This window comes from Primulina huaijiensis, chromosome 3 (assembly GCF_012295235.1).
Source record: "Primulina huaijiensis isolate GDHJ02 chromosome 3, ASM1229523v2, whole genome shotgun sequence".
Taxonomy (NCBI): domain Eukaryota; kingdom Viridiplantae; phylum Streptophyta; class Magnoliopsida; order Lamiales; family Gesneriaceae; genus Primulina; species Primulina huaijiensis.
Window position 1 is genome coordinate 2,481,693 of NC_133308.1, and position 18,710 is coordinate 2,500,402.

The 18,710-nt window shown below is 34.1% G+C and overlaps 3 protein-coding genes, 1 long non-coding RNA gene and 1 other non-coding gene across 5 annotated transcripts; all 5 read right to left on the bottom strand.

The window, feature by feature from the left end:
• Positions 1–1,735: 1,735 nt before the first annotated feature.
• LOC140972071 (uncharacterized) lies at positions 1,736–4,166 on the bottom strand. The gene is made up of 3 exons (XR_012174431.1): positions 3,896–4,166; positions 3,040–3,497; positions 1,736–2,496 (listed from the first exon to the last, which is right to left on the bottom strand). It is a non-coding gene; the product is annotated as an uncharacterized lncRNA (long non-coding RNA).
• On the bottom strand, positions 4,046–4,129 carry LOC140974673 (small nucleolar RNA SNORD34). Its single transcript, XR_012174831.1, has one exon. It is a non-coding gene; the product is annotated as a small nucleolar RNA SNORD34 (small nucleolar RNA).
• A 1,674-nt stretch (positions 4,167–5,840) lies between the features above and the next one.
• On the bottom strand, positions 5,841–7,448 carry LOC140973017 (pathogenesis-related genes transcriptional activator PTI6-like). The gene has a single exon (XM_073435534.1). The coding sequence runs from the start codon at positions 6,791–6,793 to the stop codon at positions 6,047–6,049; it is 747 nt and encodes a 248-aa protein (XP_073291635.1). The 5' UTR covers positions 6,794–7,448; the 3' UTR covers positions 5,841–6,046.
• A 3,116-nt stretch (positions 7,449–10,564) lies between these two features.
• On the bottom strand, positions 10,565–11,907 carry LOC140972072 (uncharacterized). Its single transcript, XM_073434541.1, has 2 exons — positions 11,095–11,907; positions 10,565–10,781 (listed from the first exon to the last, which is right to left on the bottom strand). Exon 1 carries the CDS (start codon positions 11,846–11,848, stop codon positions 11,096–11,098), a length of 753 nt encoding a protein of 250 aa, XP_073290642.1. The 5' UTR covers positions 11,849–11,907; the 3' UTR covers positions 10,565–10,781; position 11,095.
• A 298-nt stretch (positions 11,908–12,205) lies between these two features.
• LOC140973016 (probable inactive receptor kinase At5g58300) lies at positions 12,206–16,247 on the bottom strand. Its single transcript, XM_073435533.1, has 3 exons — positions 15,860–16,247; positions 13,256–14,557; positions 12,206–12,955 (listed from the first exon to the last, which is right to left on the bottom strand). Exons 1-3 carry the CDS (start codon positions 15,873–15,875, stop codon positions 12,345–12,347), a joined length of 1,929 nt encoding a protein of 642 aa, XP_073291634.1. The 5' UTR covers positions 15,876–16,247; the 3' UTR covers positions 12,206–12,344.
• Between the last annotated feature and the right edge of the window lie 2,463 nt (positions 16,248–18,710).

Sequence of the window (18,710 nt, forward strand, 5' to 3'; positions counted from 1 at the left end):
AGTCTAAAGATTCAATATATATAATTAACTTAAAATCTATCTCATTACTCAACTTTATTATTAGTGGGTGGGTCTTTTGTACATATATCTATGTCAATTAGACGGGTTGATTTAAATCATATTTATTGTGGAAAATAATTTTTTTATATAAATAATAATAATTTTTCATGAGTCGGATCGAATAAAAAATATATGTTGGTTTTGTGTTAGTCAGTAATATGTTAATACTCATAATGTTTAATATTTTTTAAATTAATTTATATATGATGTCTCATTGTAAACATAATGTTGAAATAAATGTCTCGATGTTACGTTGATTAATTTCTTCGCTTGTAGGTCGGCAAGTAGAGTTACCCAAGCACACGTACACGAAGTGCCTCTCGTTATTATATAATGATGTGATTAATTATTAATAGCTACCTTGACTTGCAAGTTTTCTTTTAAAAATATGACAAAAATTTGTGTGAGACGGTCTCACATATCGTATTTTGTGAGACAAATCTCTTATTTAGGTCATCCATGAAAAAATATTACTTTTTATGCTAAGAGTATTACTTTTTATTGTGAATATCGGTAGGGTTGACCCGTCTCACATATAAATATTCGTGAGACCGTCTCACAAGAGACCTACTCAAAAAATAAAAATAAAAATAAGCATATTTTAATCTTTATATATATAGTTATATATTTATCTAATTCGAGAATAATGTTTTTCACGAAATAATTGGCAAATTCACGAAACAACCTGAATAAACAAAATATGGGATGAGAATAAGGATCATAATAGAATAGGGTGAGTCTAAACCCAACTTCAAATTATACTCGTTCCGTCAGCGCGAGTTAGACCCGATAAAACAGATCTCAAGCGAGTGCGAGACGAGTCCCGGATTTAAAATATTTTTTATTTTGTATTTTTTTTAAAAAAAAAAATAGCAGGATCAAGGGTTTAGCCCGTTTCGGATTTGGTCATATTTGTCATGAAATCGTCTCGCTGTCATCTTTAGACAATATATAACATAAAAAAATAATTTAGGAATCATTTCGCTGTACAATTGATAATTGGCCTAGTTTCAAATTTTATTTGAAATTGAATAAATTGAAGGTGCTGTTGATGCCATTGATTTCATCTAGCCGTTTGTTCAACAGTATATGCTCCAGTTCCACATAGTTCTTGTTTCATATAATCAACAATGCCCGAATAAATTCCTAGATATTGTAGATTATATTTATTCTTTAAATCTGCAAACGTACCATTCAGGTACGTATATAAATAAAGATGTAAAAGACATAAAACGATATTCTTAGACAGAACAGGAGAGGGAAAAAGATGGACAAAAGATGGCAAAATCTAGCTGGAGGCATAATCCTTGCCATTTTCTTCGTCTCCCACAGCTTAGCCAAAGCGGAGAGTAATTTCCTCTTCTTTATTCCGTGTACACATGCAACATGGTTACATTCGAATATTGTACAATGATCGATATATCAAACACACGCACACATGCAATATTGATTGCTTCAAGGATGCAGTGTCTGATTGAAGACTACATCCGATTTTGTATGCTTCACGTATTAATTCAATCAATTTTTGAATCATTGGATATGTTGTTATATACATGATACACGCCGTAAATAAGTTAAAAGAAGATTTGTTCATCAAAAAATAGAAAGGATTTGGTACATGATTTTGATTTCAATTGTTAACCCATATTCAAAAACCTACTCATTCCAGTGATTTTCAAATGCATGAATTTCGAATAATTCGTTATGAGTTTTCAAGACGTTTTTTTGAAACAAAGCGAATTATTTCGACTTAAATCTCAATGGACGATCATATATCATTCGCGCAATAGCTCAAACTGACTTGAAATTCTACAATCCTGTAATAAATACATGCATATTTCGACATCGGTTATTTAGCTTCCTGATGATTTACAAGGCAATATTTGTTGCAGACACGACGGATCCCACAAACAATGTGAATTTAAGTCCAATCCAAGCTTGGAGGAGTGCTTACTATTGCTTACAGAATGTAAGAAATGGGACAGAGATTTCTCCAGCTTTCGCACAACATTTTCCTACGAGGGCAATATTCACACCGAGCATTTGTGTATCAATTTCATAAAATCATACCATCTGAGCATATATAATTTGCAGGTATCTAACAGCTGCCAACAAAAATATACGCTAAACATGTCAGGATGGCTGAACGTAACCAAAAGTGACGGCCAATCTTTCTGCGCAGGAGGGTGTGCGGCCCACACCAGGGATGTGCTTCTATGCCTTGAACATGTCAAAAAGGACTTCTACTTTGCAAACAAAGCTACCATCAAAGATCTCAACGAAACCATCAACAATGGCTGCAACACCCCGCTAGGTTTCACTGGAGTCAGTTTATACGAATCTCATGGATACAGATTTAGCTCAACTCCAGTTTTCGCTTCTTTATCAGCTGCAGTCGTGGTGTTGATGACCTTGTTCTAGATGAAAATTTGTATCCTGATATGTTGCATAAAGGTGGAATAAAAGCATAAATAAATGTTGAATTAAACTGCCCAAAAATAATTTTGGATCCAGAGCTTCACAGAACACATCAAAATAATCATAGGAGTCATAGTTATTTGGGATGCAAGAAGCACAAAAGCGATAGGGTGCCTTGGGGCTCAGACGTAAGACACAGGCTTTATCGAAATAAAACGCATTTGACAGAAATTATAAATCATACTTTGACACAAACAACTGTGATTTCAATCCAATAAGTCGCTACTGAAAAATACAGAAGAAGCATGCACATAATGCAAGTAATTTCAGGAATCAGCAGGTTCATAATTCATATTTTGCAGCATGTTCAATGGCACAAGACGCTGAACTGGTCTTTTGCCCATTTATGATGATATAACTATGTTATGAATTCAAATCAAATCATCCGGTAAGAAATGTAAGTTGAAAGTGGTGGCTGGTGTTATCATTTTTGATGAAATGATGAAGCACAGTATGTTAATGGGTCTAGAATAATCAGAGATTTAGAAAACGAGCTATTACCTTGATTGGAATTTGGAACGTAAGCCGCTGCAGTTGCACTCTCCAATTTGCTACTCGTAGACGCGGGTCGCAGATTGAATCAGATGAAACATATGTATGTACTATGTAGTGGGTTTTCTCAAACATTAAATAGAGATGGGCTTTCCTTATTGGGCTTTAAAATTTGTTGGGCTTCATTTATTTTATATATGTAGTTTTATGTAGGCAAAAAAATCTGATATATAGCAGTACTCCAGCGCACAGGCGTTCGCCTCCCAGCAGCACCCCGCCTCGGCAGTGGCACCTTAGGCACGCCTGTTTAAAGTGTTACGCTTGGGGGTGCACATGGCTCAGCCTGTTGCCTAAGCGCAGCCACGCGTGCGCTACCCTCAAGGTTGAATCAAAATCACAGGAAACAAGAAACACAACACGGCATAAAGGTTAATCCATATATGACTGTACATTAGAGTCGAACACACCTCCCTCTTCCAAAATATCTTCTTTTCTTAACTAAGAGTATGACACCACATACGAACATGATCTCTACTTCAGACCAAAATGTATAATCAGTATGATATCCAAGTAAAAATTGCAAATTATATAACTTAAAAGTGGTGATAGCACAAGAACCTTATAAGATTCCAGGAGAGATTTTCATGCATCATTATTTATTCATATATCATCTTTAAAACGGGCCTGAGAAGTAGTTTAACATTCTTCACCTCAAAAAATCAGACAATGTAAGCAATAGTTTTGATCATCATAGACCCCAAATTAATAAATTCGGAAAAAGGAAAAAGTTAACGTTCATCTTCCAATTATCCTTTTACACAAATTTATGACGCCATATACGAATGTACAATTGAGTTCAACTAACCTTATATGAATGCGATCTCTTCTCCAGACCAGAATGCATGATATTCCAAGCAAAAGTGCAAATCAAAACTTAAAAGTAACGATGGTAGAAGAATCTTAGAAGATTCCATGTGATATTTTCATGCAGAAACCATAATAATCATCTTCAAAAAGGGGCCTCATAAGTAGTCTATAACATTCTTCACCTCAGAGAATCAAACGATGTAGGCAATATTTTGGATAATCATAGGCCCCCAAGAAAATTTGGAAAAAACAAAATTCTGAAAAAAAGTTATTAAATAATAAGTGTACAAGTGTTAAAATTTGATAGGAAAAAAAAAAAAGACTTTTTGATGTTCTACGATCAAAAACCAAGAACTTATTTGTAAAATATATATATTTTCAGAACAAATTGTATTCGAAAAAAATTGTTAGACGTGCTATAATGTCTGGCCTGAATTAAATAAAAAAAATTTATTGCATACCATTCAAAAAAAAATTTTAAAATGAAATAAAATGTAAGAAACTTGGTGTGCACTCCAAATTCTTTGAAAATTTGTTGACCATGTTAACTTTGAATTCGTGGATCGGTTAATTTGAGGCAACGGTGCGAAATGTTGTACGTGTCAGAATAACTTCACTCGTAATTAGCTACCACAATTAATACATCATAAAATCAAGAAAATTGTAATTTTAATCTTTATAATTATTTTGTATATATGTTGTAGAATTTTAATTAGATTAAATATCAGAAAAACTGACTTGTTCAGAATAGTAAAAACTTGCTTCAAACCATTCGACTCATGATCAAATATTATAAATATGGAGTGAAAAGACTCCTCTCAAGTATATAAATATATATAAATTTTATCAGAACAAGAGACGTGTTCAAAATATATTTATGCAGGTAAAATATACTGAAAAGAGTATTATTAATACAAAACATGAAATTTGAATTATATATGTTCTTCGAAAAATAATTACGTGCGAATAGTGGAAGGCGGCGGCACGTTAATGGCCACGTGGTGAGTTTGGTCATATTTGGTCACCAACCGTTGGACCCATCCCAGTCTTGTTCTTATCCCTTTTCTTTCCAAGCAATTTCCGGTCTCAAAAAAATAATAATTAATATTCTGGAAGCAAAAAATAATTAAAATAATATTCTTGATCCATTTTTTTGTTAATATTAAATTTCATTTAACGCATTTGGATTAAAGAAACGTCTATAAGGTTTACTGAGAGATTCATACATTTATTGAGAACTAAAGTCTTGATTTTTTTTAAAAAAAGGGTAAAGTTTATTTATCCAAAAAAATTGAAAACAAGTTTATATATTTGAAAAAACTATCAATACAATTTAGAGTATTATTATATTTAAAAATATATACCATATGTTGTTTTCCCGTATTAGCTAGCTAGGGTTCGTGTGTTGTTGCTTAATTTTGTCAAATGAGAATTTTATTTAAAAAATATAGCAAAAATGGCCATCATTCGAAACTAAAAATTTTAGCTGACCAAATCCATATTTGAAATAAAATCTAATATTTTTTAGATTAAAATAAATAATTTTTTATGAATCTGATTCGTCTCACAAAATTAACACATAAGACGATCTCATGTAATTTTTTGTGAAATTATAGAGCCAAATAACCCGGCAGACTCTCATACTTACATATATCCATTTGAAAAATAATCAAAAAGTCACAAATTACTCAGCATCATTATCATTAAAATCAAATCAAATGGTTTGTATTCAATCAATATAAATCCATAGGAAATAACCTCGTACATCTTCTCATTATGAATTGATAATTGGCCAGTGACACAACTATTGAGTTATTAATAATAAAATAAATTAATCAACTGTGACAAAAGATAACTGATATAATTTGATCTCGAATATGAAATATCGGTCTAATTATAAATCATCAGAAAATTTTCATTTCATACGAAATAAAATTGCAATACAAAATACAATCTTTCTTTCATCTTTATTACTCATGCTTTTGCATTTATACATTAGATTAAATTATCCAATAGCTTGGAAATATAAAACACAAAATCTCTTCGCAAAATTTTGCGGTATCTTATACGATTAACAATACAAGTGACGGATCCGCGTATTTTTTAATATAACAGCATTTCTGGCCAATCATACAGCGCCACGTCAAGATCAGCTGATGTCGTTGATGAAGTCATCGAAGTCAAACTCGCAGAATTCGTCGGTCTGGTGATCCCTCGACATCCTTATACCCGGGAGGCCTAACGGCAAATCGAAGTCGAACCCCAAGTCCTCGACGCCGTAGCATAGGCCATCGAAAGCCGGCAAATCCTCGAACTGGAGAACTGACGTCGGAGACAGATTGGCGTCGTTTTCGGAAGAAATTGCCTCACTCTCAGTTGAGGAGTCTGTGGCGGGGGAGGTCACAGGGAAGTTGGTTACAGCGGCGGGGCCTTTCAGTTTAACGGCTGCGCTGTCGTAAACGGTAGCAGCTTCTTCCGGGGTGTCGTAGGTTCCAAGCCAGACCCGTTTTCCGAGAGTCGGGTCCCGGATCTCGGCCGCCCATCTCCCCCACGGCCGCTGGCGCACGCCGCGGAACTTCTTCCGGCTGGTGACGTCCTTTCTAGTCGGCCTCCACCGCCTCTTCTTGTTGCAACGATCTTGATCTTTTCCAGGTTGATGTTGCATGGACGGTGTGCGGAAGCTGATCTCTTTGACGTGCCTTTTAACTCTCCGCAAGCAGAGTCCCGCAGCGGATTCGGATTCATCACCGGAGGAGTCCGTAGCGTCTTCGTCTGTAAGAACAATTCTAACTACTTTCCATGTTCGCTTTGCGTCGGCGGCGGATATCCGGTGATTTACGAGCTTGGAACTAGAGACGACGTGTTCCGTAAACTTAAATCTTCTCTGCACTTCCATTGGTTTCGGAACCAAATAGACTAAAGCATAAATATAAAAACAAACCCCTAAAAGCAGTGGAACCGCTCTACTACAAACAGTTGAAGCTCAAAATCAAAAGCCAAATCAAGAAAGAACCAAAGCGATGATGGATTTCTTTTCTCGTTAATCTTCAGACCAAATGTCTGAGTAAAAAATTCGCAGTAGTAGTACTCGGAGTGAAGAAGGGGTGGTGACTGAAGTGTCGAAAGAAGCTCAGAGTAGTTCACAAAAAGAAGCAAATAGTCTTCAAAGCTTGGAACAGAAACAGAGAGAACATTAAAGCAAATGAGACAACCAACTCAGTTCTTTGTAGGCATGCACCAATACTGCATCTATCTAGCTACATGTACGTGTAACATATAGAACACAACATAGAAAGAAGGAGCCGTGACTGTCTGGTCGCACAGGTTTCAAGAAAGAGAGGGAAAAGTGGGGTGTGATTCAAGCAGCAGCAGCTGTAATAAAAACCCGCCTTTTCCTTTGTTTTGGCGGGAAACTAGGCAAAGACGAGACAAACAGAGTGTGTGTGGAGGAGTAGAAAGAACCGATGCAGGATCCTCCCTATCATTCTCTCCACGCAGTTGTCTCTGTGTGTGCGCAGCCGCGAGATTTGTCTCTGTATTTAATACTACCCCGAGTCCACATGACATCGATCTGAAAAGAAGATTGAACTATATTCGCCAATCCCGGCTCCGTTACTAAGATCCAACGGCCTAAATGTATTTTATACTTTTAAGACCCAAAAACAATGGAATTGTTATATCATTATTAGGGATGAGTAAGATTTCGGTTAAATCGAACAAATTTGAAAATTCAGTTTGGTTATTTCGTAAATTCGATTTTCAAATTAAAAAAAATCGGTTATATCAATTAATTCGGTTCANATTTATCAATTTTTATATATATATTTTAATTTTTAATTTTAAAATCAACCATAATTTTAATATATGGTCTCCATAAATTAGAATACATGGCTCCATTTTAATTTATGATAATGTGTGGTGAACAAGTAATTGTTTATCAATTATGGAATCCTAAGATTGTGATTATGAAAAGAAAGGAATGGTAACGAGAGTGGAGCGAAAATGATATTGTCGCGCAAATAATTACATGGCGGCGCCGAGTAGAGTCGTAGGTTTATGCTACTCTTGCTAGTTGCTAATACATAATCCCGTCCCAATCGATTGGACAGTAAGTGCGATGATTTACTCTCATATGAAAGTTTTTGGCTCAAGCCGAAAATTGTCTAGCTATTGTTTTATTTGGCTGGGGAATATAGCTCAGTCAGCATAGCTTCGCTCTTACAATTGAGTCGTTGCGATAATGAGTTGGATGTCTAATTGTTCAGACAATAATGAAAATATCTTGTATTTGAATCGATGACTCGTTTTTTATAAATAATAGGGAGGAAGATTAAAACATACCAAAAATATACTTCTAATTTAAATTTCTATTTAGAATATACTTTTTACAGAGGATGATTTTTCAAAATCTCTTTATATTTATTAAGACAAACAATATATTGAAAACAGTAAGCTATATAACATTATTTAATTGGCAAAAACTTGTGTGTGACGGTCTCACGGGTCGTATTTTGTGAGACAGATCTTTTATTTGGGTCATCCATGAAAAAATATTACTTTTTATGCTAAGAGTATTACTTTTTATTGTGAATAATCGGTAGGGTCGACCCGTCTGACAGATAAAAATTCGTGAGACCGTCTCACAAGAGACCTACTCTATTTAATTTTAGTTTGAAGTTTTTTTCCCCTATAAATTTGTGTAACTTTGTTTTTTCAAAGAATAGTCCAAATAAAGTTTATTAAAGTAATAATTGTACAATTTTTAAAATTTGATAGCAAAAAAAAAAGGACTTTTTTTATGTTCTACTATTACAAACTAATTACTTATTTGTAAAATATATATTTTTAGAAAAAATTTTATTCGAAAAAATTGATAGCCATGCTATAATGTCTGACCTAAATCAAATAATTTTTTTATTATTACATCCCATTCAAAAAAAAATATTAAAAATGAAATAAAATGTTAGAAACTTGGTGTACACTCCAAATTCTTTAAAAAATAATTGAGCCAGCGCCGAAGGTGACACAATATATGTTGACTGGAACATTTGTTGACCAGGTTAACTTTGAATTCGTGGATCGGTTGATTTACAGTATGTTTGTCCACCTGGATTTCATGAGATTTGGATTTCAAAATCCAATTTGGACTGTTTAATAAGATGATTTAAAAAAAGAATTTGAATTTGTTTAGAATTTTATGGGATTTCATGGGATTTCAATGAATATATCCAAATCCCATCAAAATTGATAAGATTTGGATTTTAAAAACATACCATTATTTTTTTATCCAACACATCATTCTCATCAATACATTATTCTCATCAGTACAACTTTCTCCACCAAAAGTTTCTACATGGTTAGAATTTTTTTTCTTTTTAACTTTTTTTAGAAGTTGAAAGATTTCGTTTAAATTTTATAAGTTTCATGTTTTTTTTACTGATTAATATAATAAAAATTAGAGTAATTACCAAAGCCTCTTTTTACGTTTAATAATTAATTTCATATTAAAGTTTGAAGTTGTTTGAAGATTTTTTTAATTATTATTTTATGTGCACTATGATTAATAAATAATAATTAATTTTTGAATTTATAAACACAAATAATAGAGAAGAATTATTAATTTGTAAACTTGTTTGGGTTATTTATATTTATATGATTTCTAAGGGTATCTTAGTAAAATTTTAAAATTCCAAATTCGAATATTTTTTTCTCCAAACGAGAAATAGATTTGTAAATATCATTTTTAAATTTTAAACCAAACACTAAATAGAATTTCAAATACTTGAATTTTCAAATCCAATTCGAAATCCCATGAAATCCTCTCAAATCCTGATTGCCAAACACATTGTTAAGGTAACGTCCGAAATGTTGTACGTGTCAGAATGATTTCAATTGTAATTAGCTACAACAATTAATATGTCATAAAATCGAAAAAATTGTAATTTTAATTTTTATAATTATTTTGTTGTACATAGTTTTTTTATTATTATAAACTTTGAAAAATAGTTATTTTGTACATAGTTTTTATTATTCATATTATATTTTATTTACCATCATATCTCACGAGTCAAACAATTATAAAAACTAATATAATGTTTAAAGAAGTTTTACGTTACTTAAATTGTAGTGTAAGAATCCACACGGGAGGTGTTGAAAGTTTATAAAAATAAAAAAAAAGTTTTTTTTAATAGAAAAAAGACATTTAGAATTATTAATTGTTAATTGTCGGTCGATCAGACATGTGCAATTGAGTACCAAGTCAAGAGTTTTTAAAATTCGCAGTACTAAATCTGACTTTCTTATTTATTTATTAATTTAAATATACACGTATTTTAGTTTTTGTTATTTTATTTTTAGTTTAAGATATTAAATTATTGTTATATATAAGCGGAGAGAAGATGGATAATAAAAAATAATATTAAATTTTAATTTTAAGATATTAAATCATTATTTAAATCAACTCAATATATCATTGTGATTATACTCTTTTTCGGATGCAAATTCATCATCGTGAAATTTTCTCACTTTATATCACATATGAAAATGAAGTTTGAACTGTTATGACAAACCAGTGTACACCGAAGATGTCCAAAGTACTTGTATAATGATACTTTTTTGCCAAACTTTAATGAATTGTTCATTAAAAAAAATCACATTTCGTGTTGGACTTTTTATACATATATTTTGGTTGATTTTGAGACAAGTTTACGAGATAAATCCGAAATTTTCCTTGAGCATATTCCAAATAAACCAAGCTTGGAACATATTATTGTACAAAACACGCATACAATCGTATATATATAGCGACCCATTGAAAAATACATGTAAAATATCTTCGATGGCATGATGGTGATATCCTTTTCTCTATAATTTATATTAAGTATCTGCAATATTTGATCATGAAATATTATAATATGTGCATCATGAATCCCAAAATTAAAGACAAAATAAATCACCTATAAAGGAATTGGATCCCCAAAAACTTATTTGGACATGTAAATCCAATTTCATTAATCCTAAAATTTCAAATCACCAAACCCAATCCTTTTTAAGTCTAGACCGTAAAGTTCAAAAGATAACATTTTGGACCCAAAAAAAGAACAAGAATTCAGGCCCTATCCTAAATGTAAAAAGAATTTAAATTTGGTTTTCCAAAGAAATGATTGAAAATAGTAAGGAGCAGCATGCATGTTTTACCTTATAGAGGAGTCATTTGGACAGCGCATTTAGGAGCATGTCCATTGTCAATCTCCGACTGATCAATGCTCCTGCAAGAAACCTTAAATGGGAAACCATTCATCTTGTTCCCATTCACCAAGAAATCAATGTGTCCCTTGAGCACTACATCAATAACCATCAAGTGTTTCAATGAATTATCCCGCAAATCCTCTGCCACCGTCTCTTCCGTGGACGTTTTCCTCATCCACGTCCTCGCCTTCATGTCTGTCGATGAGCTTGGTTCTTGAATTGTCGCGGGGATTTTCACCGTCCCGAGGTCGACTCCTTCGGCTGACAAAGAGGCGGTCATTTGGCTGTAAGATAGCTTGATCTTCGAGTTGTCGTTTGTAAAATTTAGACGTACTTCGAAATCTGAGGTCAGAAAAGTGTCCGTGTCCGTGTTGTTGACCCCGACATAATAGACATCGAGGCGATGTAGGCGGACTTCGGGTAGGTTGGATTGGAGGAAGGCGAAATATACGCCTCCTACGAGTATAGCCAGGAGCAGCAGCACTGCAAGGATTAGCGAGGTCCAAGCACAGCACGAGTTGCAGCACGCGCTGCATCGGGGGCGACTGGTGACCTGAGCTTCTGTGTCTATGAACTCAGGTTCCGAGGGTGGTTTTGGGTGCTCTTGGGATCTTGCCAGGGTGGCCTCGTTGAAGGAGACACGGCGGCTGAGGTTCCTCTGCAGCGGTTTTGGGCCATTGTTTGAAACTTGGCCTGCCGCCATGACAAGAAAACGGGTCTCAACACGTTAAAATCTCGGGGGGCAATGTGAGTCTGATGTCATATGATTCGATGGGATATGTTTCATGGACTCGCAAACTCGGGAGGACCGTACAATTGTTGCAGACAATAACCTGGGGCAGCCCTTAAATTGTGTGAAACAATCTTTAGTTCTGAACATGCCATTCAGATAATAAGAGGCCCACAGAATCGGTGATCAGAATTCAAAAAATATTGATGAGAGGATTAGAATAAGAGGATTAGAATAAGCACGGTTAAGGTGAAGGAGATGTCATAACCACTGAATTGTTAAGAAAGCTTCTGAATCGATATTACAATGGTGTCGATAAACAAACAAGACAAACCAGAATAAATACTCTACATGTAAATATCAAATGGCGTTTTAGAATCAGATGAATTTTCACAACACAAACAGATAAGAAAATTCAGAATTTAGAATGAGTGAGCATTCATTTCTAAAAATTACAGCGTCTGCATATTCAAGTCCTGGAGTTATTCTCTTCGGAAGAAGGCCGATTCTCTGAGTCAGAGAGTCGAACCTCTTCAATCATTCTAACTACTTCATCCATATTAGGTCGCATTTCGGGCACCTTTGAAACACAGGCCATGGCGAGTTGCAACATTTGCACCATCTCTTCTTCAATGTTTTGAAATCTCATTAGCTCAACATCAAAAACCTCAGCTGTCCATTCCTCCCGAACAACAGATTGTACCCATCTTGGGAGATCAACAGTGTCTTCACGGCTTGGGGATTGAACCGGTTGTTTACCGGTAAGCATCTCTAGTAATATGACCCCGAAACTATAAACGTCAGATTTGTGAGAGTGCTTCCGCGTCTCGATTACCTCTGGAGCACGGTATCCTGCAAGACGAGATGATGTGGGGGGATAGTTCATTAGAGGGGCTAAGCCGAAATCTGAGACGCATCCATCCAGATCTTGATTTAGGAGGACGTTAGAGGACTTTATGTTTCCATGAGCAAATTTTGTTCCTCCTATTGAATGCAAATGAGCGATGCCTCTTGCTGCCCCAAGAGATATCTTGACTCTTGAATCCCAGTCTAGTGAAGTTCGTCCGGCGGTCTTGTTTCCTGCTAAGTTGAAAGTGAGAAATAAATGTCAAACAAGTAGCATAAAAATTAATAGAAAAAGTTTCCATCAGTGGAAGCTTGTTTTTTGATAGAAAGACTATCAGATGCTGGGAAAAAAGCGATCAACATAAAAACATATCATGGATTTACAGCATCATGAGGTTTATCTAGGTATTCATTCGATCTTGGAAGACTGTTAAATATTCAATATTTGCTTCATTCAGCGAGTACAATTTGTCCAGAATTGACAACTCAAGTAAATTTTATCGTTCCAAAAACTTCTATAGAGTGAGTCAGTACCGTGCAAAAGAGTCGCCAAACTGCCATTTGGAAAGTAATCATAGACCAGAAGCTTTTCGTCTTTGGAGTAATAATATGCACGTAAAGGCACAATATTTGGATGTTGTCCAACTCTGCCGCTTATTTCCATTTGCTGTTCAAAATCCTTCTTCCCAACAATGACCTCTTTTAACCTTTTCACAACCACAGTAGTCGACTCCTCCAAAACTGCCTTGTATGCCGTTCCAAAACTACCCTTTCCAAGCACTTCTGCCGAAGCCCTCAACAAATCCTCGAGATCAAAGTTGTATGAACAACCTTCAAAGAAAACCAACTTGTTTTTCTCGGGTTCTTGCACCCCACTTCCAAACTCTTCTCTTGGCTTGTCACCCCTCCCAGCACTAGTAGATTTAACTTTTGGCACAGCACCACCCTCATTCTTCTTTTTCTTATAGCAGCAAAAAAATAAAACTAGAGCAAGAAGAAATAGAAGTACAGCACCTCCCGCTGCAATGGCGATTATAGCTCCTAAAGCAAGTTTTTTCTTGGAGCTTTGCTTTTGAGGGCCTCCGGTGGGTGGTAGAAAAGGACTTGGGGAAGGAGACGGTGGAAGAACGGGAAAACAAGGACTTAAAGGTGGGCCGCATAAAGAGTTTCCGATGAATGATGAATTTGGAAACTTCTGTAAAGAAGATGGAATGGTGCCAGTGAGATGGTTGTAGCTTAGGTTAAAACGTTTCAGAGGTAGTAGGCCCAGATCGGGACAAGGTCCAGAAAGAGAGTTGTTCTGAAGGTTCAATGCTGTAAGTTCAGTCAAATTCTGAATGGTTATGGGAATGCTTCCCGTAAATGAATTAAATGAAAGGTCCAACACATTTAGTCGAGGGGGAAGCAATGTAGGGATTTCACCCGAAAATCTGTTATTTTGGAGGAAGAGATAGCGAAGAGAAGGGAGAGAAAGAATGTCCGAAGGCAAATTTCCACTGAGGAGATTTGAACGAAGGCTGAGAACCCCTAAAGATTCCAGCTTTCCAAGAGTGTTGCTGGGAATTGGACCAGTAAGACCAATACCAGGAAGGCGAACACTGATCACGGTTTTACCATCTTTAGCACAATTTATTCCAGTCCAAGACGTGCACACTGGAGAAGTAAGATTCCAGTTGAGCTTCCTGCCGTGTGGTATGGCAGTGGCAAATGCCAAGAGGGCTTGTCCATCCGCTTTCAAGTCACCAAGAGCCAGAGGCAGAAACTGGATAGTTATGAAAAGCAAAGAAAGCAATACACGGGCCGTGCAGAGTTTCAGGAGGATAAGATGTGGCTTTTCTGAAGGCGAGAAAGAGATATAATAAATTGGCATTAGTTTCTCATTAGAGAGAGAAAAAAAATACGATTAAAACAATCTTCATTTGAAATCATTGAACAAAAAAAACTAAGACTCTAGGTAACAGCAGATTACAAGGGAAGAAGAAAACAAGTTCTTTTAACAAGGCAAGAATTTCACCATACCATGACATGTATACTGCCGGTTCATGAATACAGAACCATAAAATCAGGTCAAATTAAAACACATTTGTAGTGAAAGGATCCACTAACCAAGTCAGCTTATACATAAATTGAATTTGGATATAGCAAAAAAAAAGGCACTAGGAAATTGATAATCAAGCTATAGATTACCCTAGTCATCTTTCTTTCAGAAAATTATGGAACAGATGCAAAGAAAACAAAATTAAAAGTAAAAAGGCATTTTGGAGTGGAAAAGGCAAAATAATGCCGCCTTTTCCCAAACCCTGGTAGCTAAGCAGAGAAATCTAATTTAATATTTTACAAGAGAGGGGATTAAAAGTTTATGGTAGAGAAACATACTAAAGCAAACTTAATCATTAAGTACATTTTGGATGAAGAAGGAATTTAAAAGTTCCAATCAAAACTATCCAACAAAGTCCTTTCCTATCAAAAGAGAGAGAAGGGGGCATACTCAAAATGACACAAATTCTTAGCAAGTAATTTAAATAAGAAAAGCTATCTTAGCCTCATTAGTTGTAACTATTTAGATTAAATACTGCACAGGAAAATGTTCAGCTCCGACTCTACACAAAACTTCTTTTTCTATCCCTAGCTACCAACCATCTCATAGGTTCAAGGCTCATCATCTGATGAAACAAAACACAGAGAAGGGTTCATTTTCGTTCTTCAGGTGGAATCTATTGAGAAATTATCTTCCCAATTAGTACTTAAAAGAGGGGGTGGGGGGAAGCATGAAAAGGAATCCTATACAACATGCGAATCCCAGAGCAAAAATATGCCTTTAAGCAGTTGAGAAGGTGAAAAAAAGAACCCCCAAAAAAGTTGATTGTTTCAACCGTATAACAAAGATTCCTAAGCTTCAAACACTGTGAAAAATTGGCATACAAAATTTTCAAAAAACCAATTTCAGATTGTCTTCAATGGCAACAAATGCAGTTCATAAATGACCACACATATTTTCTGCAACTGGTTTAACTCAGCACACTCAGATCTACAATTAAACTCAAATTTTCCCACTTCATCTACTCCAAATAGAATAAAAAGTACAGAGACCACACATAAACGAGAGAGAGCATAAGGTAAAGGGTCTGCAAAGATTACCTCGAAGCAGCAGCATTCCGAGAAGCCCTGAAATTTCTCGGCTAATTTCTTGATTTTAATAAGGGGTTAACTAGGAACGGTGAGTTTAAGACTAAAAAAATCAGAGCTTTTTCTTCCAATCTCGACGCTGAAGCTACTGAACATAGCGTGATAAAGAAAGAATTTTTACATGGCTCAAATCTTGAGAATGCAGCAGCATTGGTAACCACATTGTAACCAAGTATGCACACCACAAGTGGGAATCCACAGATCAAAGTCAAGCTGCAGTGAAGCAAGTCTTGGTTTGAGCTGGAAAAGAGAGGACAAAAGATGAAGTGCGGGAGAAGGGAAGGGAAGAGCCCCTGACTGAAGTAACTCACCCAACCACTGCCAGGGTGTGATTTGCAATTAATAATCTGTTGATTCCTTTCCTTTGTTTGTACCTAAAAAAATGTCTCTTTTTTAACGTACGATAAATCAAGTGCGTGAAATAAATATATACAAGCTACGAGTTGAAGAAACTTAATGTTGTAATTGGATTTTAGCACACATATACAATTGATATTTGGATCATATATTTTAAAGGTTTTAAAAAATTAAATAAATATTATGTTTAAGAAAAGCCTAGAAAAACATGGTTAGGTAGATTTTTTTTTATAAATATATTGAAATCTGATATTTGGTTGATTTTTAAAAACATAGTATAAGAATAAAGTATAGAAGATAAAAACAAGTTTAAATTTTAAAAATAATATATTGGGAAATATACGATGTAATACATTTGTTGAAAAATTGAAAATTTAAAACGAAGTTTATAAGAAAATACCATTGATTTTTATGACAATTTGAGTTAAACAATAATAGATACGAATTAATTGTTAACTCATAGCAAACGTTGTTTATTTTTCAACCTCAGCTTTATTTATGTTTATAAATTATAAAAAATATTTATGTATCATATTCAATCATTAAATTATATCGACTTTGATCAAATAAATACTACTTCAAGAGGTCAACTTAGCAAACTACTTTTTTAAACCAATTGGTTATATAAATCTTAAGGGGTAAATGTTTCTATTGTGATCGAGAATTAAGACATGCTGCGGACTGCCGTCTCGGACTCCTCCATTTTTGGGACTATCGTAGGGTCAAAAAAAAATAATAATAATAATACAAAACAGATATTTTGTGAGACGATCTCGCAGATTTTTATTCGTGGGACAGCCAAATATGTTCATATTTTCAATAAAAATTAATATTTTTTAATAAATAACTCAAATAAAATATCCGTCTCGCAAAATTGACCCGTAAGACTGTATTACAAAAGTTTTTATGAATAATAAATGAGATACTAAAACACTATCTAAATTTTAACTTTAACACACTTGGATTTACATCAAATGTAAAAATATTATATTTATCATTTAATCCGACAGGATTTTGCCGGATCTAACTCGATATGATATCCCTTACAAGGACATACAAGTTTATATCAATAAGGGGCATTTAGAACAACTTTCAGGGATTGAAATTTTATAGAGTATGTTCGTAAGATTTATTGATCTGATTTATATTTTTTTAAAAAAATATTTTTTCATGAACGTTGTCGAGTTATATATATATATCACAAAAATAATTCGTTAGACAGTCTTATTGGAGTTTTTTGTAAATTTCATAGGTATATGTCCTAGAGAATCCTTGAAAATTAAGTGATGAAAATCGATGTCAAAATGAGTCGATTCGCCGTGCATTTTTCTATTTTTTTTCATGAATATCAATTTAAAATAGTGAAATTCTTTTAAATAATTCACTTCGAACCAACTTATAATAAAATAAAAAAACAATTATTTAATTCCATGAGGTATAATCAACCACCAACGTGGTCATATATATAATCACCAATCATGTTGTATAGAAAAAAAATATGGAATTTTATGTATTTGGGGTGTAGACATGGACCACCTAGCTGCTGCATATATATTTATTTCCTTTCTTTTTGAGCAAAAATTGGAGTACCGATTTCTATATTAAAACCCATTAATATTACAGAAGGTTGAACATGGGTTGCATTAATTTGCTGTGAAAGAGGTGGCAAAGCTGGTGCCATTAATTTCTTTCATTTCCTTTCCCTATTATTATACCATAGAAAATTAAAAATATAAAATTTCAATAATTTTTTTTACTTCGTTTTCTGAGTGGTGAGAGTTGGTTGATGAGACGATGTCATAAGAGTATTACGTCTCCTCATACTACATCTAATTAATGTTGCGATTTCAATTTGGTTACATGAGTTTTATAAAAATTTAATGAATATCGTATATCCCAATCAATTGTGTATTCTTGGATTTTATATTATAGTGTTATATTTATGATATCATGAATTCAACCATGTATAGGAGATGAATGAATGAATCCTAGCTAAATAACACATTCAAAATTGAGGAGACGACAAAAGCTTGTGTAGGACGGTCTCACGAATCGTATTTTGTGAGACAAATCTCTTATTTGAGTCATCCATGAAAAAGTATTATTTTTTTTGCTAAGAGTATTACTTTTTATTGTGAATATCGGTAGGGTTGACCCGTCTCACAGATAAATATTCGTGAGACCGTCTCACAATAGACATACTCTAATGAGACTATATCTATTTTTTACAATTATTTTCGGTAAAACAATCAAATAAATATCATATAAAATCCAATTAAGTAAGTTTCCCATTCAGAAAATCTATTGTTTAGTTTCTTTTATGAAACAACAAATTTTAAAATAGATTATATCAGATCGTGTGGTTGTAGATAATTATCATTATATTCGAAGTGAGCAAGGTAGGGTTTCATTTTATTCTGGCGTTAGCTTTTTTTTTTTTTTTTTT

Excerpts from the sequence above, each read along its gene's own strand:
- LOC140973016 (XM_073435533.1), bottom strand. Across the intron at positions 12,956-13,255 it reads TTTGGCGACTCTTTTGCACG|GAAACAAGACCGCCGGACGA; the intron begins GTACTGACTCAC and ends TCAACTTAGCAG.
- LOC140973017 (XM_073435534.1), bottom strand. The coding sequence starts at position 6,793 with ATGGAAGTGCAGAGAAGATTTAAGTTTACGGAACACGTCGTCTCTAGT.
- LOC140972072 (XM_073434541.1), bottom strand. The coding sequence starts at position 11,848 with ATGGCGGCAGGCCAAGTTTCAAACAATGGCCCAAAACCGCTGCAGAGG.